Source organism: Pelodiscus sinensis, chromosome 21 (genome assembly GCF_049634645.1).
Source record: "Pelodiscus sinensis isolate JC-2024 chromosome 21, ASM4963464v1, whole genome shotgun sequence".
In the NCBI taxonomy this organism is placed as follows: Eukaryota; Metazoa; Chordata; order Testudines; family Trionychidae; genus Pelodiscus; species Pelodiscus sinensis.
The window spans coordinates 24,267,812-24,288,848 of record NC_134731.1 but is presented as its reverse complement, the minus strand read 5'-3'; the positions used below and the strand labels follow the sequence as shown (position 1 = coordinate 24,288,848).

At 48.8% G+C, this 21,037-nt stretch overlaps 1 protein-coding gene across 7 annotated transcripts in view; it reads left to right on the top strand.

Annotated features, from left to right (window-relative positions):
• GTF2IRD1 (GTF2I repeat domain containing 1) overlaps nucleotides 1–21,037 on the top strand; it is a 207,256-nt gene that overhangs the window by 68,206 nt on the left and 118,013 nt on the right. For all 7 annotated transcript variants that reach the window (XM_075904297.1, XM_075904298.1, XM_075904295.1 and 4 more), the window contains exons 2-3: nucleotides 8,884–9,012; nucleotides 15,257–15,398. In XM_075904297.1, coding sequence (XP_075760412.1) covers nucleotides 8,890–9,012; nucleotides 15,257–15,398 — 265 coding nt within the window. In that variant the 5' untranslated portion in view covers nucleotides 8,884–8,889. The remainder of the gene's footprint in view (nucleotides 1–8,883; nucleotides 9,013–15,256; nucleotides 15,399–21,037) is intronic.

Genomic DNA, 21,037 nt, shown 5'->3' with positions numbered 1-21,037 from the left:
CCCAGCCCAACCCCCCAAATAATTTGCCTCTTTTGGTCTGTCTTTTTGGTTCCCCTTTCAGGATGAGATTGGTTCCAGGAAAACAGGTTTCTGCTCTTGGCTCCCCCTGAGTTCCTGCCTTCTGTGGTTATTGTCTGGGTAGCAAATCGAGTTAAGTACAGCTAGCTTCATTCTTATTCTTCAGGCGGGCGCACGGAGGCTCAGCTGGTTTTCTAATCTTGCTTCATTAGAAATTCTCCTGCCCCCCTTTTATCTGCTTTGCAGCTTCAAGCGCATGATTTACAATCCGGTTTGAATGGCTCAGAATCATTACTGTCTAATTTGCCACCCTTTACGTGCAAAATGGAAGCCTGGGAGCATCTCGCTGCCGTTCTGAAAGATTTGGTGAAGGGCCGGAGCTGAACGCACGCTTCCTCCATTGCCGGCGTTCAGCACCGTCGCCGGTGGGGAGGGGGCTCTGGGGAGGAGGCTGGGCAGGGATATGCCGGCCTCGGACTCTTGCTGGGGGAGCCAACTGAGGAAGCCTGCGGGTTCCCTGAAGTTTCGTTGGGTTTGGGAGATAACATGTTGCACTTGGCTTTTCTGTGCCACCGTTTGAGCCCAAGCACCGTGGTCCTTTGCTCCGGCACCACTGAGCACAGCCATCTGGTAGGAGACACCCCCTTGGAGGGCTGGGGTTGACTCCATTTTGCTCATTGAGGGGGTCAGCTGGGGCTGGGGAGGACACTGGGAAGACAGGGTGCTTTGCTTTGCATCTGAGCCTCACTTTACCCAGGGCTGTCCCTACGGGGATGCTGGTGAGGCAACCCTCTCTCCCACCCCAGGCCCCACTGCCTGCCCCAGCTCTTCCGGCTCCAAGCCCCCCCCCAAAGTCCCACTCATGCTCCACCTCTGCCCGCCCCTTTGCACCCCTTTTGTGAAGCCCCCCCACCCCGACCTAGAAGTTTCCTGGGGCGGGGGGCCTGGCACGGGGCAGCAGCAGGGAGCTTCTGCGGTCACCATGGTAGCAGGAGCCACAGGAAGTGGAGTGACCCAGCAACCGGCTCCTCCGCCATCTCCCAGCCTGCTCTGCTGTGCTCCCCCGAGCCCACCGCAGCAAAGCGGAGCCACCCCGCTGTGCCCTGTGGACAGGACCGCTCATGCGATACGGCCATGCTGCTACTGAGGGATTCAAGCCAAATCAACACGGGAGCACCTTGGATACTGGCACGTTTATTTGGGTGGATGCTGTCGTGGGCTGGAGCCCCTTTCCTTGGGTGCACGGGGGTCTGTAGCTTGCAAAGGACCGTGAGGCTTTGGCACAAACGACACTATGGAAAGGTGCCGCCCTCGGCATCTAGCGCTCGTTGCAGCCAGCACAGGGGCGAAAAAAGCAGCCAGCTCTGGGGTTCGCAGGGCATGGCTGGGAGAGACGGAATGGAGGCTCTTGGGGGTGCCCAGGGCTGAGGCGGCGTCTGGCTCTGTGTCAGGGAGGTGCATGGAGGGAAAAGGGGAAGGTTTCCAGCGAGTCAGGCAGGTGGACAGACTCCAGGAGCACTGGAGGCAGCTCCCTGTGCCCAGGCAGAAGCATGGGGGGGGAGAGGAAAGACGCCCAGGGAGATGACCCGGCATATGCAGCAACGCCGAGGCGTGAGAGCGGCGCAGATGCACGTATGGTAAATAGGCCAGTGAACGAGACTGGGCCAGGGGTGCAACAGGGGAGCAATGGGGAGTGTCAACTGTAATTGATCCGTCCATGCCTTTAAGCAGCGTTTTCATAAATCAGCCGGTCGTTGTACCATCGTGACAGGCTCGCTCTCCTGTTCTAAGTGACAGCTTTCCAGAGCAGAGGAAAATAGCTAATGGAAATCACTTGTTTGACAGAAAAACTGATGCCGGCTGAGCAAAGGCCGAAAGTTTCTGTGCTACAAGGGCGGGTCTTTGCCGCTACAAGTGTTTTACCTCCGATTCCCGGGGCAGCAGTGAAAATCCTGCCTGTATTAGTGTGATTTGTGTGGCAGCGACACTTAAAGACCCCAGCTGCGTTCACTCGCTGCAGAGCTTACAGCACAAATACACTAGACTGAAAAGTGTTGGGGGAAAGGACGGATTTTCTTTTCATCCCTCTCATTTTCAAAAAGCACCTTGTGATCTATTTTGGCCGCTCTTTCTGTAAGAAAGTTCTGGATTTGGGAGGTTCAGCCTGTAGCAGAAAGGTGCTTATAATAGGCCTGTAATCACCAAAGCTACGTCTACACTGCCAGTTTTTGTGTCAGAAAATATGCTAATAAGGGACTCATTTGCATGTCACAATCTCATTTGCAAATTTTCTTCCGATCGGTTTTTGCACTAGGGGTTTTTGCCTTTTTCCAATCTTGCGAAAAAATTGGGTTTTGTGCCAAAAGAAAACGTCCACACTGCTTGTTTTTGCTCAAAAACCCCTAGTGCAAAAATGGATCAGCAGAAAATATGCAAATGAGATCACGAGTCATGCAAATGAGTCCCTTATTAGCATATTTTCTCCCACAAAAACTGGCAGTGGAGATGTAGCCCAAGAGTCTTTTTTATTATATTGTTCAATACTGAAATGGTTAGAATTGGCCAGGATGCAAAGCAGAGACTTAACAAAGCAAAAAGAAAAGGTACACGATGCTACTTTCACAATGCCCCTTTGGGGAGAATTAATGGCTTTAAAATTTTAAACTTTTGGGCCACTGAAAGAAGGGGGGAAGGCATTGCAGCCCAGTGGCAATCGAAGCATATCCCAGCCACTCCCAGCACTGAAGGTTTCAGTAGTTCTTCCCCGAGAGCTGCACTTACTTTTGAAAACTGTGCTGGGACCAGGTGGGTTCAGAAGTGCTCCCGGGGCTGAAGGGGAGTAGAGGAGGGTGTGAGATGGAAGAACATGTAAAACCAGGCAAGCAAACTATACTGAGGGCAAATATAGATTTATGATTGTGACTTAAGCTTGGGGGTTTAGTCACAGGGAGAAAACCCTCCAGTTTTTCTCTCCTGAATTTTAGTCCCTTTAGTCTCCCGTTTCCCCTCTTAGCGCTCCTAGTAGAATTGCATCTTCAGGACGGAATGGATGACGGAATTGTGGAGCTCAAACTGTGGGTAGGATTTTGCTCTTGTGATGTGTTACGGAATTACTGCCAAGCAGCTGTTCAAAACGCGCTTGCATTTTGTATTCGTATGTGGCTCAGAGTTCCAGACCTGTCCAGTTCCCTGGCCTCTTCATGACTCTCGCGCTCCTTCCTTTTCTTTCTGTTACTTTCCTTTTCTTCCTTCCTGGCCCCAGCTCTGCCCTTTGAACCTTTGTATTGATCTACTGTGGGTTCATGATTCCTTTTCTCTCTCTAACATCGGGGTGCAAAAGATCTGGAGACTGGCATGACGCACGCAGGATGGAGGAGAAGCTGCATCTTCATGGTCTTATGAGCTTGGCTGTTCTTGAACCTTACACTAGGGGTATGTCTAGACTACAGGGTTTTGTCGACAGAAGTTTTGTCGACAGATACTGTCGACAAAGCTTCTGTCGACAAAGAGCGTCTAGACTACATCCAGTTCTGTCGACAAAGCAAGCCGCTTTGTCGACATAACAGTGTGGACGCAAAGGACAGTGTAGATGCAATAATGCCGTCTATCGACAGCACTCTGTCGATAAAAGGCGTTATTCCTCGTAGAATGAGGTTTACATACGTCAACAAAACTGCTGAGTTTTGTCGACGTTATGTCGACATAACTCAAAGGCAGTGTGGACGCAGGTATAGTTTTGTCGACAAAAGTTCACTTTTGTCGACAAAACCCTGTAGTCTAGACACACCCTAGTAGTGGGCCAACCTCAGAAGGTTGGGAAGTTTGTTTCTGGAAAATACCTAACAATATCCACTCTTGGGCTTACATATATGGGCTATAAGAGTAGGTCTCTGGTGAGTTCTGGTACCCCCTGCATTTGGTTGTGCCACAATGACGAGAGCGAGTCAGAGACAGACACAGAGAGAGACTTCTGCTTGTAGGCTATTATCCCAGAAGGGTTTAACCACATGCCAAACAGGAGACTCCTGAAAAGAACTAATTTTTCCAACCCCCAAATAAGGTCTCATTGGGTTGGATCTGGGGTGGGGTGAAAGCACAGCAGCGAGCATCTGTTCCCCAAATCGGTGAAACCACCCTTCTTGTGTCCAAGACCTTCCTGAGACACTGTGGGGTGAATGATTAACCGGATCCTTAGCTCCCCTTTCCCAGTTGTGCATGGATGTTGCAGTCTTGCTCCCGCCTATCCTGTCCTCCCTCCTCCATGCCGTTCCTGGAAGCAGCCAATGGGAGTTGTGGGGGCGCGGCCTTCAGGCAAGGGTCGAGTGCAGTGGCACCTGCTCCCCCCACCCCCGGGATTGCTGGGATGTGCTGGCTGCTTCTGGGAGTGGGGTGGCCAGGGCAGGCACAGAGCCCAAACCCCCTCCTGCATCCCAGCCCTCTGCCCCAGCCCTAAACTCCCTTCCAGAGCCAGCTCCTCGCATGTTCAATCCTCTGCCTCCAGCCCTGCGCCCCTCCTGAACCCAAGTTCCCTCCCAGGCTTGCACCCTGCGCCCTAATCCCTGCCCCAGCTTGGTGGGAGTGAGTGAGGATGGGGGAGAGCGAGCAGCAGAGGGAAGGGGGATGGAGTGAGTGGGCGGGGCCTTGAAGAAGGAGGTGGAGCCTTGAAGAAGGGATGTAGCAGAGGGTGGGGCAAGGATATTCAGGTTTGTATGACTAGATTATGATACAACCCTCCATATAGGTCATATGGAGATTGCTGCATCTCTCTTTTACCCTGTGCATACTGCCTCCAAGAACTTATCCGTGTGTTATCATAGAGCCTAGGAAGCCCCAGTCATGGACCAGAAGCTCAGGGAGCTGTATGCTGTACAAACACAGAGCGAAAAGCCAGCCCGGCCCCCAAGAGCTCATGGTCTAAGCCCAAAACAAGAGACACGAACTGGAGGAGTTCAAGGAAATAATGCACGAGGTGATACTGGTCAGTGTGGCAGGTAGCGGCCTACCTGCTGGCATGTTTTTATAGCCTCCTTGGCAAGGAATGTGTCAGACTCAGAGCACGTTCGGGTGCTTTCGGGGAGCAGGCAGGGCAGCACGGGAGCATGAAGGCCTGCATGGAGCTTATGGGTGGGTGACGGAGGCCCGCATCCTGGGCTAGGGAGGTGGGAGTTGACGTTTGTCTAGCAAACGAGAGAGGATAGTTAGGGGGAGGGGAGGCGATGTTGCAGCTACGTAGACTGGGGTCAAGCGACTGTTCCGTTGAAATGGCTTCTTGGGCTCGCGACTTGAGGACAATTTCATGTGGATTTTAATCACAAGTTTGTAGTGGTACAAAAGGGCTTTTAAAGTAATTTATTTAAAAAAAATCCCTCCTCTCTGGAGAAAAACCTCATTGCAACTCACCTCTGGTGCAGTTGAAAGAGGGAGGTTAAAACGAGAGGTCTGGGTGCTGCTGCCCCTGACTTTCAGGGCTGGTTTTACTGGAGGTGGTGGATGTTCTCCTTTGTTCGTGGTTTTGTGTATTTAACGCGGCATTGATGGAACTGGAGTTTCTGGGTAGGAAGCGTTCCCTAGTAGCTAGCGTGTGACCAGCAGACAGGAATTCAGGGGTCTGGGCCCATCTCTGCCACTGAACCCTCGGGCAGGTTACTGTTCTTCAGCATCTGCATCTGTTAGGTAGAAATACAGGGGTCATGCATCCACCCAGCCGTGGTGTGCGGCCACGCTGATGAATGTTGGCAAAGCAGTGGGTTGAGAGGCTGTCTGGAGCAACAGCATTATTCTGGCATGCCAGGTATCTTTCGTGGAGAGGGATTTTGGTTCTGTTCTCATCTGCTTCGAGAGCTACCTTTGTCGGATTGGAAGGGGGACGCTGCTGCTGGGTCTGATGAAGAAAGGACTTTCCTTTGTCTTAGCCCCTCTTTGCAGCTCAAGACACACTGACTGCCACAGTCTGTGCCAGATTCCACCATCGATTTTGCTCCCCTTTTAGAGACCCGTAAAAGGGTCCGATTTTCCGGAGGGCCCGGCTCAGGACAGGGTGTCGGGCGTTCTAAGCACCAGGGGTGCTGGAAATCCAGCCGCTTTCAGTGGGGCCTACATAGAAGCTGACCTCCTTTGAAGAATCTGCACCCGATAGGGACCTTAGGGAATAGCCCCCAATCCCTGTGCCGTCACATTAGCGAATGGGACCAAAATAACCCGCCCGAGCTGCTGCTGTAAAATTAAGCCTGCGACCCCGTGGGTAAGTAGAACCGGCACCATGTTCCTTTCCCCCGCTGCGACCGGAGGAAGAGTTCTGGTCTGCTCACCCCTCCGACTACACCTCTGCTTTGCATTTTGCTCATGCTGTCACGGAGCTTTCTTGGAGGAAGAACTGAATAGAATTCTATTCAAATCAAATCTTGTCACAATTTTTTAAGGAGTTGACTCTTTTAAGGTGGCACTTAAAAAAAAAATCCCTTTCTTTTTGCACGTTCCAGCTGTATGTTGAAGCATAATGGTAATTTCCTTTTATCCCCTGTCTAATCATGAAAGAACCTTGTTGTATACTGAAATTGGCCTGGCAGTGTGCAATTATTTCACTGCAGAGTCTCTCGCTATAAGAGCTTTCTTTGTTTGGGAGCAAATGTCACAGAGACCCACTGCTAGGACCCTCCTCAGGAAAAGTTTGTCACATGACAAAGGCAACAGCGGGAAGGAGAAACGAAATGGCAGCCCAATTCCTACAGGAAGATTCGTTCGCACTGGGCAGCCTGATGCTCTCTTCTTGGTGCTAACATACAAACAGCTTCCTGGTTGTATTTGCCATTATATTTTTATTCCGCCCTCTCCCGTTCCCTTCCTCCCCCGATGAGGTTTTCGGAACTGTGTATTAACCTAATGATTCACAGAAGGGTTCTCTCCGTTCCATAATTCAATGTGGCAACGGTGGCTCATATAGTTCGGAGGATATGTGGGAGGCAGCAGCTGGCTCCCTAAATCAATGTAGGGGTTACCACGTCGAAAAGCCAAGTCTAGCCAGGAGATCGGTCCCTCGTCCCCTTTTGTGCATGTTTCGGTCATGCAGTTCCGTAGCGCTGCACGTGTGGATCGAGGAATGTTTGGTTCAATGGATCCAAGCATCTGTCGTGGAGCTGCTTGTTACATTTTGTGTATGGGAGGGTGGCAAGAAGATAGATCCTCTGCACGTTATTCCCCTTGTCTTGTGCACCCAGGCCACACAAAGAGAGCCGAGAGCTGCTGTATTCTCCTCTCTGGGACTCCATGATGAAGCTCCAGAGGCCTGGTGTAGGAAGAGGAGACAGTCGGGGAGGAGTGCCTGGTGCATAATGTGCTCAGATGGGAGACTTGCTAGTAGGCAAAGGTTAGAGCAGCCCCTAGATTGCACTAATCTCCATGGTGAGCTGGGCAGAGACCCAGGGAGCTATAATCTGCCTTCCTGAGATCCATCATGCACCGCTGCAGCAAGGGTGAGCTTGACAGAGCAGCCAACCTGGCCCAGTGGTGCCGTATTGAGCAGACAGTGCAGGACATGATGGGAGCTGAGCAGCTAAGTTTGGTGGCGCTGTGTCCTACCGGGTGCACCACGTGGGCTCCGGGGGTTGGACTGTGGTTGCAAAATTCTGTAGTGATTTTGATTTTCTGTCTTTGATGGAAGCAAAATGCTCTGCATATAGACCTTTCGCGCCCCAGGTTTTGTAACAGCTTCTCTTTTCAGTTGGCTTGCTTACATGCAGTGGTGCCTGGACCCCGTTTCTTACCATATGAAAGGGAAGGTGGGAGTTTTGATTTTTTTTTTGTAAAATCTAGGCCAGGGTGGTAAGGAAAATAAAGACACCGAGCAGGTTTTGAGCAGATGAACGAACTCGTGGGGAGTACAGATTTGATTGCCTGACACATTGTACTTCAGCAAAGGAGTAAGGCGACCCAGTTTTGCTTGGTTTAACTGACTCATTCAGTTTCATCTGACAGTCGGCATCTCACGATAACAGAACTGCTTGCTAACGCTTTCCACAGGAGGAGATCAACCTTTCTCAGTCACAGTCGGGCATCTGGATCACAAATGCTAATTGCTGCTTCTACTCCTTTCCCCTTCTCACCCCAACCCCAAATAACGAGTTCCATCGTGTTCTTAATTTGGGCAGTGTGGTATTTCCTTTCCCACTTGTGCTTTTTCTGTCATGAGGTTCCTTGTGTCCCTTTAATAACAGTAAAAAGCTATTAAACACACCACTGTAATTTTCAGGAATTTCAAGTAATGAGGTATACACGGACAATATTCCCTTGACATGGCCCAGTGGCATTGGCCTAGGACTCAGAAGACCTGGGTTCTAGTCCTAAGCATGCCACAGATTTGTTACATGACCTTGGGCAAGTCCCTTTCCCATTAGTGCTTCCTTCTGCCTTGTCTTGTCAATTTAGACTGTAAGCTTTTCTGGCCAGCAATTGTCTTGTTTTTGGGTTCAGCACTTAGCCCATTTCACTGATTATAAAGACAAGAGGGACCCTTGTGATCGTGCGGTCTGATCACCTGTATAACGCCTGATCTCGGTGGAGGCCTCTAGGTGCTACTGGAAATCCAATAAGGGGCGTGTATGCAGCAAGTGTCTTTATTTATTGAAGGTAACATTTTCCCAGCAAAATAAGACTGACAGTATTACGTAGCCATGTGCTGGGCTTCTGTAACCCACTGACTAGCATGTGTGATGTGTCTCCCTCTGTGTCGAACAACCCTCTGCTGCTTCCTGCCTCTTTAGCTCTATCTGGAGCCGGTTGGACTTTTAGCTCCCTGGGTCAACCCTGGTGCAACCGCCTCTGCCGTAGTACACATTTGTATACGTTTGTTTTGCCTTTTATTTTTTTCAGGTGACTATGGCACTGACTGGGAAGCCCTCCAACGGACCCCCCAACAGCTCCAGACCTGACCAGTGGAATACCGTTTTTCCTCAGAAAAATGAAATCATCACCAGTTTAGTTTCTGCCTTAGATTCTATGGTGAGTGAGGTGACTGGGGCTGAGGCGTGGGAGGGGGCTGTGCACACCCATGAGGCATTGTTCACTGTTCAGGGTAGATTATGAAATCAGAGGATACACATTAGCATAATCTCCAATGGGCCACCGTGACCCAAATATGACACCCAGGACTTTAGCTAAACAAATGGGGCGTATTTGTTTCAAGTGACAATTAACAATATTGCAGCAACCTGAGAGGGTTTAACAGCCCCCGAAATCACAGGAGAGGCTCTGGATGTGAAAGCTTTGCACGACCATTCTGCTACCCAGAAGCTCATGTTACATTAGGTTAATTGGGTTGAATAAGAGCTGGATTAAGATGGGAGGGATATTGAGTTCATCAAATTTTACTCTGCTGCAGTAAAGCCCATCGAGCTGCTTGAGCTGTGGAATGAAAATCAGATCCCCATCTTGAAAGTCAGCAGGGCCATAAAATCAACTCCAGTTAATCTCACAATGTGTTTTGTTTTCTTATTAATATTTACGTTGGTACCAACTGAATTTCTTTTTCTTGATGTTTTACCACTGTTGTTGAGAGCTTTTACACAACAAGGGAGCAATGGCTTTTATCTCTGAGAACAAAGAAAATAACTTTCATGTCTGTTGACGTAAAACTCTCAGGAGCAATCTTGCACAAATCAGTCTTGCTTACATAAACAAGATAACTGTCTGGATACATTTCTTGGACCAGAGCTAGTCTTATTTTTAACTGCAAAGTGTAAATGTATTTTCCCCCATATGTAGTAGAATGTGATGAAATAAATACCCCTCCCATCTAAATCCAGCTATTGTTAATTTTTATATAAATCTGATTGTGTGTGTGTGTATCCACATGACACTGTTTTCCCTCCAGAAAATGCTAAACATCTACCTCAAGGTGCCATTCAGATGTAGGTACCCGAATACCAAGGCACTCAAACTGACTAATCAGTTTTGAAAAGCTTGGCCGTATATATGTAACACAAAAACCTATGTAGCCTTATTTTGGCCTCCTTGTGCAAATGCATAGGCTTTTCTTTTTAATTATATGATCGCATACATGCAAGTATTACACAATTAACCTTAACTCTGGCATCTCCTAAGCTTTAGAGTAAGGATGCAAACGTTTAACTGGTTAAACTCTCAAGCTGATGCTAATCAGTTTTTCCTACCGGTTAAACTCTGCCCTCCCGGGAAGCCCCTGTGGATTCTGCAGATGCATGGCAGCTCCCAACTTGCACTGGCTGCTGGCCCCACTCCCAGAGAGAGCACTAGCTCCTGTTGTTTTAACATAGTCTTTTGGTGCAATTCTGTGTATGATTCATAGAAAAAAATGTAAAAGAACATGGAGTTAATTCTTATTTGACTTCTTTGTTCATATGTATCCATCTCACTCATCATTGCTTTTTTTTCTGGACCTGTTGTTTAGTTGGCTGGATTCATTAATGTGCCTCTTATCATAGAATCATAGAACTGGAAGGGACTGTAAAAGGTCATCACGTCCAGTCCCCTGCCCTCACGGCAGGACCAAGCACCATCTAGATCAGGCCTAGGCAAAATCTGGGCCACCAAGCCACTGGATCTGGCCTGCGGAGGCAATGGGGAGCTCCAGGCAGGCTCCCCTGCTTGCCCCCCAGCCCCGCACACCACTCAGAAACATGGCTGCAAGATGCTTTCTCTTTGAGTCCAGAGGAGAGGGGGGAAGATTCAGACACTGCTCCCGCCCCCAGCACAATCCCATTGGCTGGTTTCTGGACAGATACTGGCCAATGGGAGCTGCCTGTTTGAATAACAAGCAGCCACAAAGCACAACCCTCCAGCTCACTCACTCAAGCACATGGCTGAGCAGGCAGAACCATTTTAAGCTCTTTAAGCCTTTAGCTATGCAGGCAAGCTGATAAGTCTCCTGGCAAGAGCCTGCCTCTGGCACCTCAGCTCCTCCCTTCCCTAACCCTCTGCCCCACTCTCCTGCCCCGCTACTCCACATGCACCCATACCTCCTCTTAGATCTGGCACCCCAATCTCCTGCTTGAGATCACAATCTCCTCCTACCTAGGTCACATCCCAAAACCCTGCACCCCAGTTCCCTGCCCTAGGTCACAACTACCTCCTTCACTCAAATTCCCTCCGAGACCCCATTCTTCCTCCTGCACCCTAATCCTTTACCCCAAGCTCCCTTCCATCCCAGACCCTGCGCCTCCTCCATTAATACCACTTAACCTCGACCACTTTCTAAAACCTGGGGAGTGGCCCTCCATCAAAAATGATTGCTCACTCCTGGTCAATCATCCCTGACTGGTGTCTTGGAAGGAAATTTTTCCAGCTAAACTTTTTCTAGTTTACCAAAGATAAATCATTATCTTATCACTTTCTTGTTGCCCCCTCAAAAGGAATTTGTTCCCATTACTTGGGATCCAGCCACTTTTCGAGGACCAAGTCCAGAGGCGATGTAGAAGGCAATATATGTTACACGTGGAAAAGCAGCTTCATGACTATGTGTACAAAACTCTTGTTGAGGCTCAGAGCCTCTAAGCTCTTATAATTACATGCTGAGGAGCCGGACGAAGGTTTAGCTTCCTTCTAGCTGCTTTTCCTACTACAGCCCTGTCTTCCAGCCACTTAACATGTCAATTCTCAACCCTAAAAAATTCCCTAGCCTTGGGACAAATTCAGAGAGGGTGTGTTAGGAGGCTTACAGCACTGTAACTTTCTGGCTCCCTCTCACCCCGAGGGCGGCAAGTTACAGAGCTGTAAAGCGCTAGTGCACTGAGGGGAAATCTAGGCTAGGGAGTGGCCTGCAAGCATGGCCCTCCTTCATCTCCATGGGCTGCAAGATAGGAGTAACCAGGACAGTCTCCTGAGACCGTTTTGCTAACTGTTCTGGCGTACCTAGAATGTAGAGGCAGATACGCAGGAGGGCAGGGATAGGGTCCAGAGTGACCTAGACAGATTAGAGGATTGGGCCAAAAGAAATCTGATGATGTTCGACAAGGACAAGTGCAGAGTCCTGCACTTGGGACGGAAGAATCCCGAGCATTGGTACAGGCTGGGAACCGACTGGCTAAGTAGCAGTTTGGCAGAAAAGGACCTGGGGATTACACTGGATGAGAAGCTGGATATGAGTCAACAGTGTGCTTTGGTAGCCAAGAAGGCTAACGGCATATTAGGTTGCATTAGGAGGCGCATTGCCAGCAGATCCAGAGATGTGATTATTCCCCTTTATTCAGCTCTGGGGAGGCCACATATGGAGTACTGTATCCAGTTTTGGGCCTCTCCACTATAGAAAGGATGTGGACGTATTGGAGAGGGTCCAGCGGAGGGCAACCAAAATGATTAGGGGGCTGGAGCACATGACCTATGAGGAGAGACTGAGGGATTTGGGTTTGTTTAGTCTGCAGAAGCGAGTGAGGGGGGATTTGATAGCAGCCTTCAGCTTCCTGAAGGGAGGTTCCAAAGAGGATGGAGAGAGGCTGTTCCCAGTAGTGACAGATGCAGAACGAGGAGCAATGGGCTCAAGTTGTGGTGGGAGAGGTCTAGGTTGGATATTATGAAAAACTGTTTCACTAGGAGGGTGGTGAAGCACTGAGATGGGTTCCCTAGGGAGGTGGTGGAATCTCCATCCCTAGAGGTTTTTAAGTCTCAGTTTAACAAAGCCCTGGCTGGGTTGATTTAGCTGGGATTGGTCCTGCCTTGGGCAGGGGCCTGGACTTGATGACTCCTGAGGTCTCTTCCAGCGCTAGGATTCTCTGATTCCAATGTGCGGGCGTGCCGATGGAACCGCAGCAGCACTGGAATTGGGTGCAGAGGGAGTGCACGGCCGTTATGGTCAGTGTGGTGAGCAGGGGCGGCCTGTGAGCCTAGGCGAACTAGGCAGTTGCCTAGAGCACCGCTGGCCCGGGCGCCCCGTGATGACGTCACAGCCGTTGACGGTCGTGCGTGGGGGGCGCCAGCTGCCGCAGCCGGCCTCAGGCCGCTCCTGGTGGTGAGCAATCAGCTCGCACCTCCCTTCCCGTGCCCTGGTTTTATGTGCTTGTCCCTATAGTCACGCAGACAGGGGAGAAACCTCTGCGGATGGAAACTAGTAGAATGTGGCAACCCTCTGCATGGGCAACAGTAAACAAACCGTCTCATGGGCGACCCCTAGAGCCCAATGGGCCGCCCGTGGTTCACCTCTGCCCTAGTGTGAACCAGACTGCTCCTCATGCCACGGCCGTGCTTCAAACTGCTGAGTGTAGACAAAACCCCAGGGAGTCTAAATTTGTGTAGCATAAATGCTGAGGAGGAAGGAAAAATGGGCAACCCATCCATTCTTTGTGTTGCTATCCTGCCTAGGAATGCCAGGGGAAGGTCAGGGCCGTGGTATTAGGTGCTGTACAGATGCTCAATAAAAGATAGCCCTCGGCCCGGAGAGTTTCCAGGGTGGTTTATGCTGCGATGCACGGTGGGGAGGGAAGGAGTAGGATAAGGCAGTGGTAAAGCAATCAAGCTGTCATGCTATAAAAAGCCAACCTTGACACTCCCCCCGCCCCCGCCCTGCCCTGCCCAGCCGTTGTCAGTGTAAGATGTAAGGCTCCCAAGATCAAGAGCAATCCCTAGTGGAAACTCCTTCAAGTCCAGTGGGGATTGTGTTTTATCCCCTTAACTCTACCTTTGGTCCTGAATGGCAAAACGAGGAGGGTCTCTCTCCAGCGTGTCGGGGCCTCTTCGCTTCTCCTATTGGGTGTAAACCTGATTGTAATAATCAGAGATGGGGGGACTCCCTTTGGAGATGGGGTGTAAGAGCATACGGGGACTATTACAGGAGCTGACTAGAGGCTGAAAAGCACTCGATGTGTCTCCCATGCGCACATACAGATTGTGCCATTCCTGGTAGGTGCGTACTCTGCACCAGAGCTGTGTAGCAAGAAGGGGCAGTGATTTCCAAGGGGCCATGGAGAGGAGGACCCCAGCATTCCAAAGAGGAATACGGTGCAGAGGAAGGCAAGTCCGCATGGGAAATTGTTTGTGCGGCCTAGGGATGTGAAAAAGCAAATGCTTATCGGATAGGTGACAGGATAGTCAACTAGTCGCTTCCCTACTCCCCCCCCCCCCCACCTCTGTCAGATAGAGACAGCGGGGGGTGGGGGAGAGAGGGGTACTTCAAAGCGGCAGCACTACATAGAGCCTGGGATCATTGGGGGCGTCCCCAGCTGATTCGGCGCTTTCGCCTTTGAAGTGCAGCAACAGCGTTTGGCTGCACTTCAAAGGCAGAGGCACCCTATCGACTAATCGATTAGTCAAAATGCATCGACTATTCGATTAGTCAATTACCCGATACTTAATATCCTTAGTGCTGCCCTTTAGGGTTTTTAAATTTTTGTTCTAACAAATATTTCTAGGTAACTGAACAGGACTGGTCTGATAAACTGGGAAACCAGTCTCCTGGGCCACTTGAAATCTACTGGGGCTTGGGTTGTGAGCTGTGCATGTGCAATGAGTGTCTGGAAGGAAGTGGCAGGAACCCCTCCATTCAAGTCACTTAGAAGTCCAAGAGAGAGAGGCTGGTGTTGGAGAGAGAACTTGGAAGAGGAGGGCTCGGTGTCTGGCCCTGCCACAAAATAGCCTGCATGACCTTGAGCAAGTCACTTAGTCTTTCTCGTTCCCGGTTCCCCATACACAAATGAGGATAATAAAATGTCCACTCTTTGTCTGTTTAGATAATAAGCTCTTTGGGGCAGGAGGCAGCTGTTGTTATGGATTTATGCAGCATCATTCTGCTCTCAAATGAGGTTTTTATGTGCCACAAGGATTCAGATGATAACCACATTGGAAACACATTGACAGGAACAATGGGTGGATAAGGGACCCTACCAGTGTTCCCTGTAAACTGAGCACTTTGTCACCCAGCAGAGATTCAGATGCTGCCCAACTGATTAGCAGACCACCCACAGCCGGCAGCATGTGTTTCTTCTGGTGGTGGTGCACATCCACACACACTGTGGTGCATATAACAAAATGTATTCCGCACATGGATGGAAAAATTAGAGGGAACTTTGGACCCTACTAGCTTGTAATTTCTGTTTTGATTAAATATACAAGGAGACTGTCTTGACTTTTGGAAAAAGTAAAGTCCAGAGCTATTTCCAGTGAATATATGGAATAGAAACAACTCGGCAAACACACACTACATTGATAGATGACAATGTGAAAGCACGAGATGCTTTACATTTTGCCTTTTCTAACCCAGCGACGTTTCCTACCTCCCCAGTGTTCTGCACTTTCCAAACTAAATGCCGAGGTAGCCTGCATTGCCGTTCATGATGAAAGTACCTACGTGGTCGGGACAGAGAAGGGGAGAATCTTTATGAACACGAGGAAAGAACTGCAAATGGATTTTCACAAGTTCTGCAGTAAGTATCCTCCGTGCGTGGCACCGAATAGTGCGTTTCACGTGTGGCTGAGGTGACTATCGGATGCTAATGACACACTCAAGTGATGTCTTTGGTTTTCTTGCTACTTTGTTGTGTGCTATTCATTTTCCACGTGGCAGTGCCACGGATGAATGGCTTAGGCCTCTTTTCTGTAGTCAGCAGAGAGGGATGCGACTGTAGCCCCAGGCCTGCCTTTCTCCAGTGGTGGCTGTAGTGCGGGACTGTAACTTGTCTTAGCTGCCTGTAAGCCTGACTCTGTTTTACACAAGAGCCTTCTCATGCTGCACCAGCTGTGTAAAGGATCCTTAAAATGGACGCAGGCTACGTTTACACTGTCTCGGAGGCCTGTTTACACTACTGTAAAGGGTGTTTATTGGTTAAGGGCAAGACGCTTAGCCTGCGCGGTATGAGAAGAAACGTTTGTGCTCTTCCCTTGGATCCCCACCATCGCCCCATGGGAGGAGGCCGGCAGAGTCATGAGGTCTCAGGAATGGGGTGGAATGATGACGCAGGCGCTTTTGGATCTGCTATCTTGGTTCTTTACTGCAGAGGCTCAGCAAGACACTCAAAGCAGCAAGGGGAAACCTGCAGGCAAAGGGAGAACCAGGCAAAGAGAGTGGGAGATAAGTGTTACAATATCCCAAGGGTCCAGCAGAATTGCTGGGCATCTGGGCAAGGTGTTGTGTGGGGCCAGCTCCGTGCTCCCATAAAGGGTGAGTCCTTGGGTGGAAAGGGTGGGGCTGAATGCTGCCAGTGGGCCTGAATGCCCCCTTTTTGCCCCCTGTCAGTGGGCCTGAGCCACCCTGTTCTGTCTGTGTCATCTGTGCCATAGGCCGCAGCAAACTTCTCCCTTCCTCTCACCCTTCCCCCTGTTCCGAGGTTACTCTACATTCAGTGCCTTCCTCAGACCTCTGGAGCAGGGTGTGAGGTAGCGCTCCTGACCCGGTGTTTCGCCCCCACAGAACTAGCTTCAGGGTCCGTAGAAGGACATTTTCCTTTCTGTTTTTTTTGACTCCTTGGTGAAATGGAACTAATCTCGCTGTAGGCCCGGAGGAGAAAGGAGAGGGAGTCCACTCCAAGCTTACTCGGGGCGAGGGTTATGCACAGATGTCTCTTCCCAAGCACTCAAACTCCGCACAGAGCTGAGGCCTTACTGAGATGAAGCTACTGCGTAGGGTGGCCTGAGGTTTCCTGGAAGCCTCTTGCCTGGTCTCCATGTGCTTCAGGAGCCGCACTCACATGGCGCAAGGACCTTAGGGAGAGGCTCAGAGAGAAGCATCCTGCTTGGAATGACAGAAGGCTCTGAGCAGGAGTGCGAGGAGCTGCCAACTGCACGTACATCCCTGGTCTCGGAAAGCCAGAGCACGGGCACTAACCCATTTAGGAATAGCTTTCAGGGACCTTGGGAACGCACATTCACAACCTCTGCTAGATGCTGAAAATGGTCCTGTGCAACAGAGGAACAGATCCTTGGTTTTATGACTCATTACTACACTTCCTAACCTCCTAATCCTCCTTTGTCCTCTGACAAAAGAAGTGCTAATTGCCCACTTCATTTGAATTGGTTACTTGCATCATGTGTTAACCCCTTATGCAGGCTGCCACTGCCACAGCAACAGTGGCTGGAAGCCCAGGCGCTTTTAAATCCCCGCTGGAGCGCTGGGTGGTCTGCTCCGGGAGATTGGAGGACTGTCAGAGAGGAGAGGGAGGCTATGGTGCGGTGCATCTGGGCTGCGCTAAGGACTGCTTGTCCCAGCCCTCACACACACACACACACACACACACACACACACACTTTGCCCAGGGACCTGACAAGTATTGCTAGCCTCATAACATAAGAACGGCCAGACTGGGTCAGACCAAAGGTCCATCTAGCTCAGTATCCTGTCTGCCGACAGTGGCCATCTCAGATGCCCCACAGGGATTGAACAGAACAAGTAATCATCAAGTGGGCCCTCCTTTGCCATCCAGTTCCAGCCTCTGACAAACAGAGGCTAGGGACACCATTTCTACCCATCCCAGCTAATAGCCATTGATGGACCTAGCCTCCATGAATGTATCTAGTTCTTTCTGGAACCCTGTTAAAGTCCTGGTCTTCACAACATCCTTTGGCAAGGAGTTCCACAGGTTGACTGTGTGCTATGTAAAGAAAAACTTCCTTTTGTTTGTTTAAAACCTGCTACCTATTAATTTAATTTATTGACCCCTAGTCCTTATGTTATGGGAACAAGTAAATAACATTCACTTTTTCCACACCAGTCATGATTTTACAGACCTCTATCGTATCCCCCCCTTACTCTCCTCTTTTCTAAGATGAGTAGTCCAAGTCTTTTTAATCTCTCTTCAAATGGCACCCATTCCAAATCCCTAATCATTTTTGTTGCTCTTTTTTTAACCTATTCCAGTGCCAGTCTATCTTTTTTGAGATGAGGCGACCACATCTGTGCCCAGTATTCCAGATGTGGGCATACCATGGATTTATATAGAGGCAATAAGATATTCTCTATCTTATTCTCTGTCCCTTTTTTAATGATTCCTAACATTCTGTTTGCTTTTTGGACTGCTGTGCACATTGAGTGGAAGTATTCAGAGAACTATCCACACTGACTCCAAGATCTCTCTCTTGAGTAGTTATAGCTAAGTTTATCCCCATCATTTTATATGTACAGCCGGTCCCCGAGTTGCAAACGGTTGACTTACGACCATTCGCAGTTACGACCAAAGCTGTCGTACATGGCGGACCCAGAGTTACGAACACAATCTGCGTTTACGAACAGCACGGTCGCGTGTAACTCTATGGGGTCCGACTTATGAACGAACCGAGTTAGGACAAATTGCTTGGTCCGTAACCAGTTCGTAAGTCGGGAAGAGGCTGTATAGTTGCGATTATTTTTTCCAATGTGCATTACTTTACATTTATCAACATTACATTTATTTTGCCATTTTGTCACCCAATCACTTCGTTTTGTGAGATCTGTTTGACACTCTTCACAGTCTCTTTGGTCTTAATGATCTTGAGCAGTTTAGTATCATTTGCAAATTTTGCAACCTCACTGTTTACCCCCTTTCTCCAGATCATTTATAATACGGACCCTTGGGGGACACCACGAGTTATTTCTCTCTATTTTGAAAACTGACCATTTATTCCTACACTTTGTTTCCTGTCTTTTAACCATTTATCAATCCATTAGAGGAACTTCCTTCTTATCCCATGACAGCTTACTTTACTTAAGAGCCTTTGATGAGGGACTTGTCAAAGGCTTTGTGGAAATCTAAGCACATTATGTCCACTGGATCTCCTTTGTCCACATGTTTGTTGACCCCTTAGAGAACTCTAGTAGATTAGTAAGGCATGATTGCCCTTTACAGGAACCATGTTGACTTTACCTCAACAAATTTCCTCAACAAACTTCGTGAAACAATGGGTCTCGCCTTGTGTTTAGCTGTGACACTTGGCTTACCTTTCCCAGACCTGAAGAAGAGCTCTGTGAAGCTCTAGAGCTTCTCTTTCAGGAACAGAAACTAATCCAGAAAGAGAGATTCCCTCACCCCTCGCCCTGGTCTTTATGAATGGTTTTATCCTAGTAGCTACTTGAGCAGGGAGAATTTCTGGGCTGGGTGCACTATCTATCACAACGCAATTCTGCACTTTTCATTCAGACATAGCAGCATTGAGGATATCTCTTCCCCTGCCCATCAAAAGTGAGCTCCTTGAATCGGAGAATTGTTCTCCTTTCCTTCTTTCTACTCCCTGCCAACACAAGTGAAGAGAAAACCTGGAATAAACGGCAGCCTCGACGATCTACCTGAATTGGACCAGAGCATTGAGCAAACCAAACCCCCGTCTGCTGTCACAAGTTGGAGGGGACAAATATTCAAAGATTTCACAGCTTGATGCTCAGCAGCTGCTTTCTTGGAATCTTACAAGGCAGAGAATTGGGCAGGTGGGAACCTTGTGAGCTACACTCAGGTGGCCACCGCCTGCATGGTGGTAATTTGGCTCCATCACATGCAGCCTTCCGGAGATGTAAGCTCCGTGCTCCGGTGAGTGACTGGACTCGCTCCTGTGCAGAGGCAAGACCAGTATTAAGCCCTATCAGTGTGATCTTCCTTCCTTCCTGAATTTTCTTTGCCAGGTGCCAGGTCAGTGGGCATGTCCTGAGTAAGAGAGGAAAATTTCGTTATCAGTCATTTTCTTTTCTCTGAGATTGCAAGTGATAGAATACTAGGACTGGAAGGGACCTCGAGAGGTCATCGAGTCCAGTCCCCTGCCCTCATGGCAGGACCCAGTACTGTCTAGATCAGTAATAGAAATGTAGCTGTGTTAGTCTGGTGTAGCTGAAGCAAAATACAGGACAATGTAGCACTTTAAAGACTAACAAGATGGTTTATTAGGTGATGAGCTATCATGGGCCAGACCCACTTCCTCAGATAAAATAGTGGAAGAAAATAGTCACAACCATATATACCAAAGGATACAATTTAAAAAAATGAACACATATGAAAAGGACAAATCAAATTTCAGAACAGAAGGGGGATGGGGAGGGGGAGGTGAATGTCTGTGGGCTAATGATATTAGAGGTGATAATTAGGGAAACTATCTTTGTAATGGGTAAGATAACTAGATCCTTTGTTTAGACTCAGATGTAAAGTGTCGAATTTTAGCATGAATGACAGTTCAGAGGATTCCCTTTCAAGTGCAGATTTAAAAGGTCTTTGTAGCAGGATGCAGGTAGTTAAGTCGTTGAGACAGTGTCCTTTCTGGTTGAAATGTCAAGAAACTGTTTTTTCTTTGTGATCCTGTCTGATATCTGTTTTGTGGGCATTGATCCTTTGGCAAAGTGTCTGAGACATTTGTCCAATGTACATAGCAGACGGACACTTTCGTTTCTTAAACTATGTTCTGCAGAACACTGGTGTTCCGTGAACAACTTGCAGGTGTGCCGCGACAGTGTGGAAAAATAATTCCAAGTTTTACAATAATTAACCATGTTACGATGATAACAGTAATGAAAAATACTGAAACATAATTTTATTTCTACATCTCAGCAAGGTTGGCTAATATTGTGTTAGCCTCCCCTCTCGTCTCTAATCTTCTTCTTTTCCTATCCATACGGCAGCGTAGAAACTAACAATGAAGTGCCATGTATGCGCTACGCCGGCATGGCGGCTATGCTGTCAGTCAGCTGCTTGACAGTAGCCAACACGCATGATAATTTATTGAATTTATTATTTCCACCGATATGAATAAACAGAGTAAGTTACATTTCTTTATAAAAAAGGCAGAAGTGAGTGAAAATAGTACTTCTGAGGAGCCAGTACCATCAACAAGGGAAGTACACGTAAACATTTCTATTTCTCAACAATGTGATACATCTTCCCTAGAACAAAAAAGGAAGAAAACGGTGTGTCAAAAATATGATCCTTCATACCTAGCGTTCGGATTCACATATAAAGACAATTGTCTGCAATGCGTTATTTGCGTGGAGGTTTTGTTTAATAGTGCTATGGTTCCATCAAACATTTAAAAGGCATTTGGAAACAAAACACCAGCAATATCAGGATATGCCAATCTGTTCCGACCAGCAACACGCAGCCACTAAACTCCAGCCCTTTGG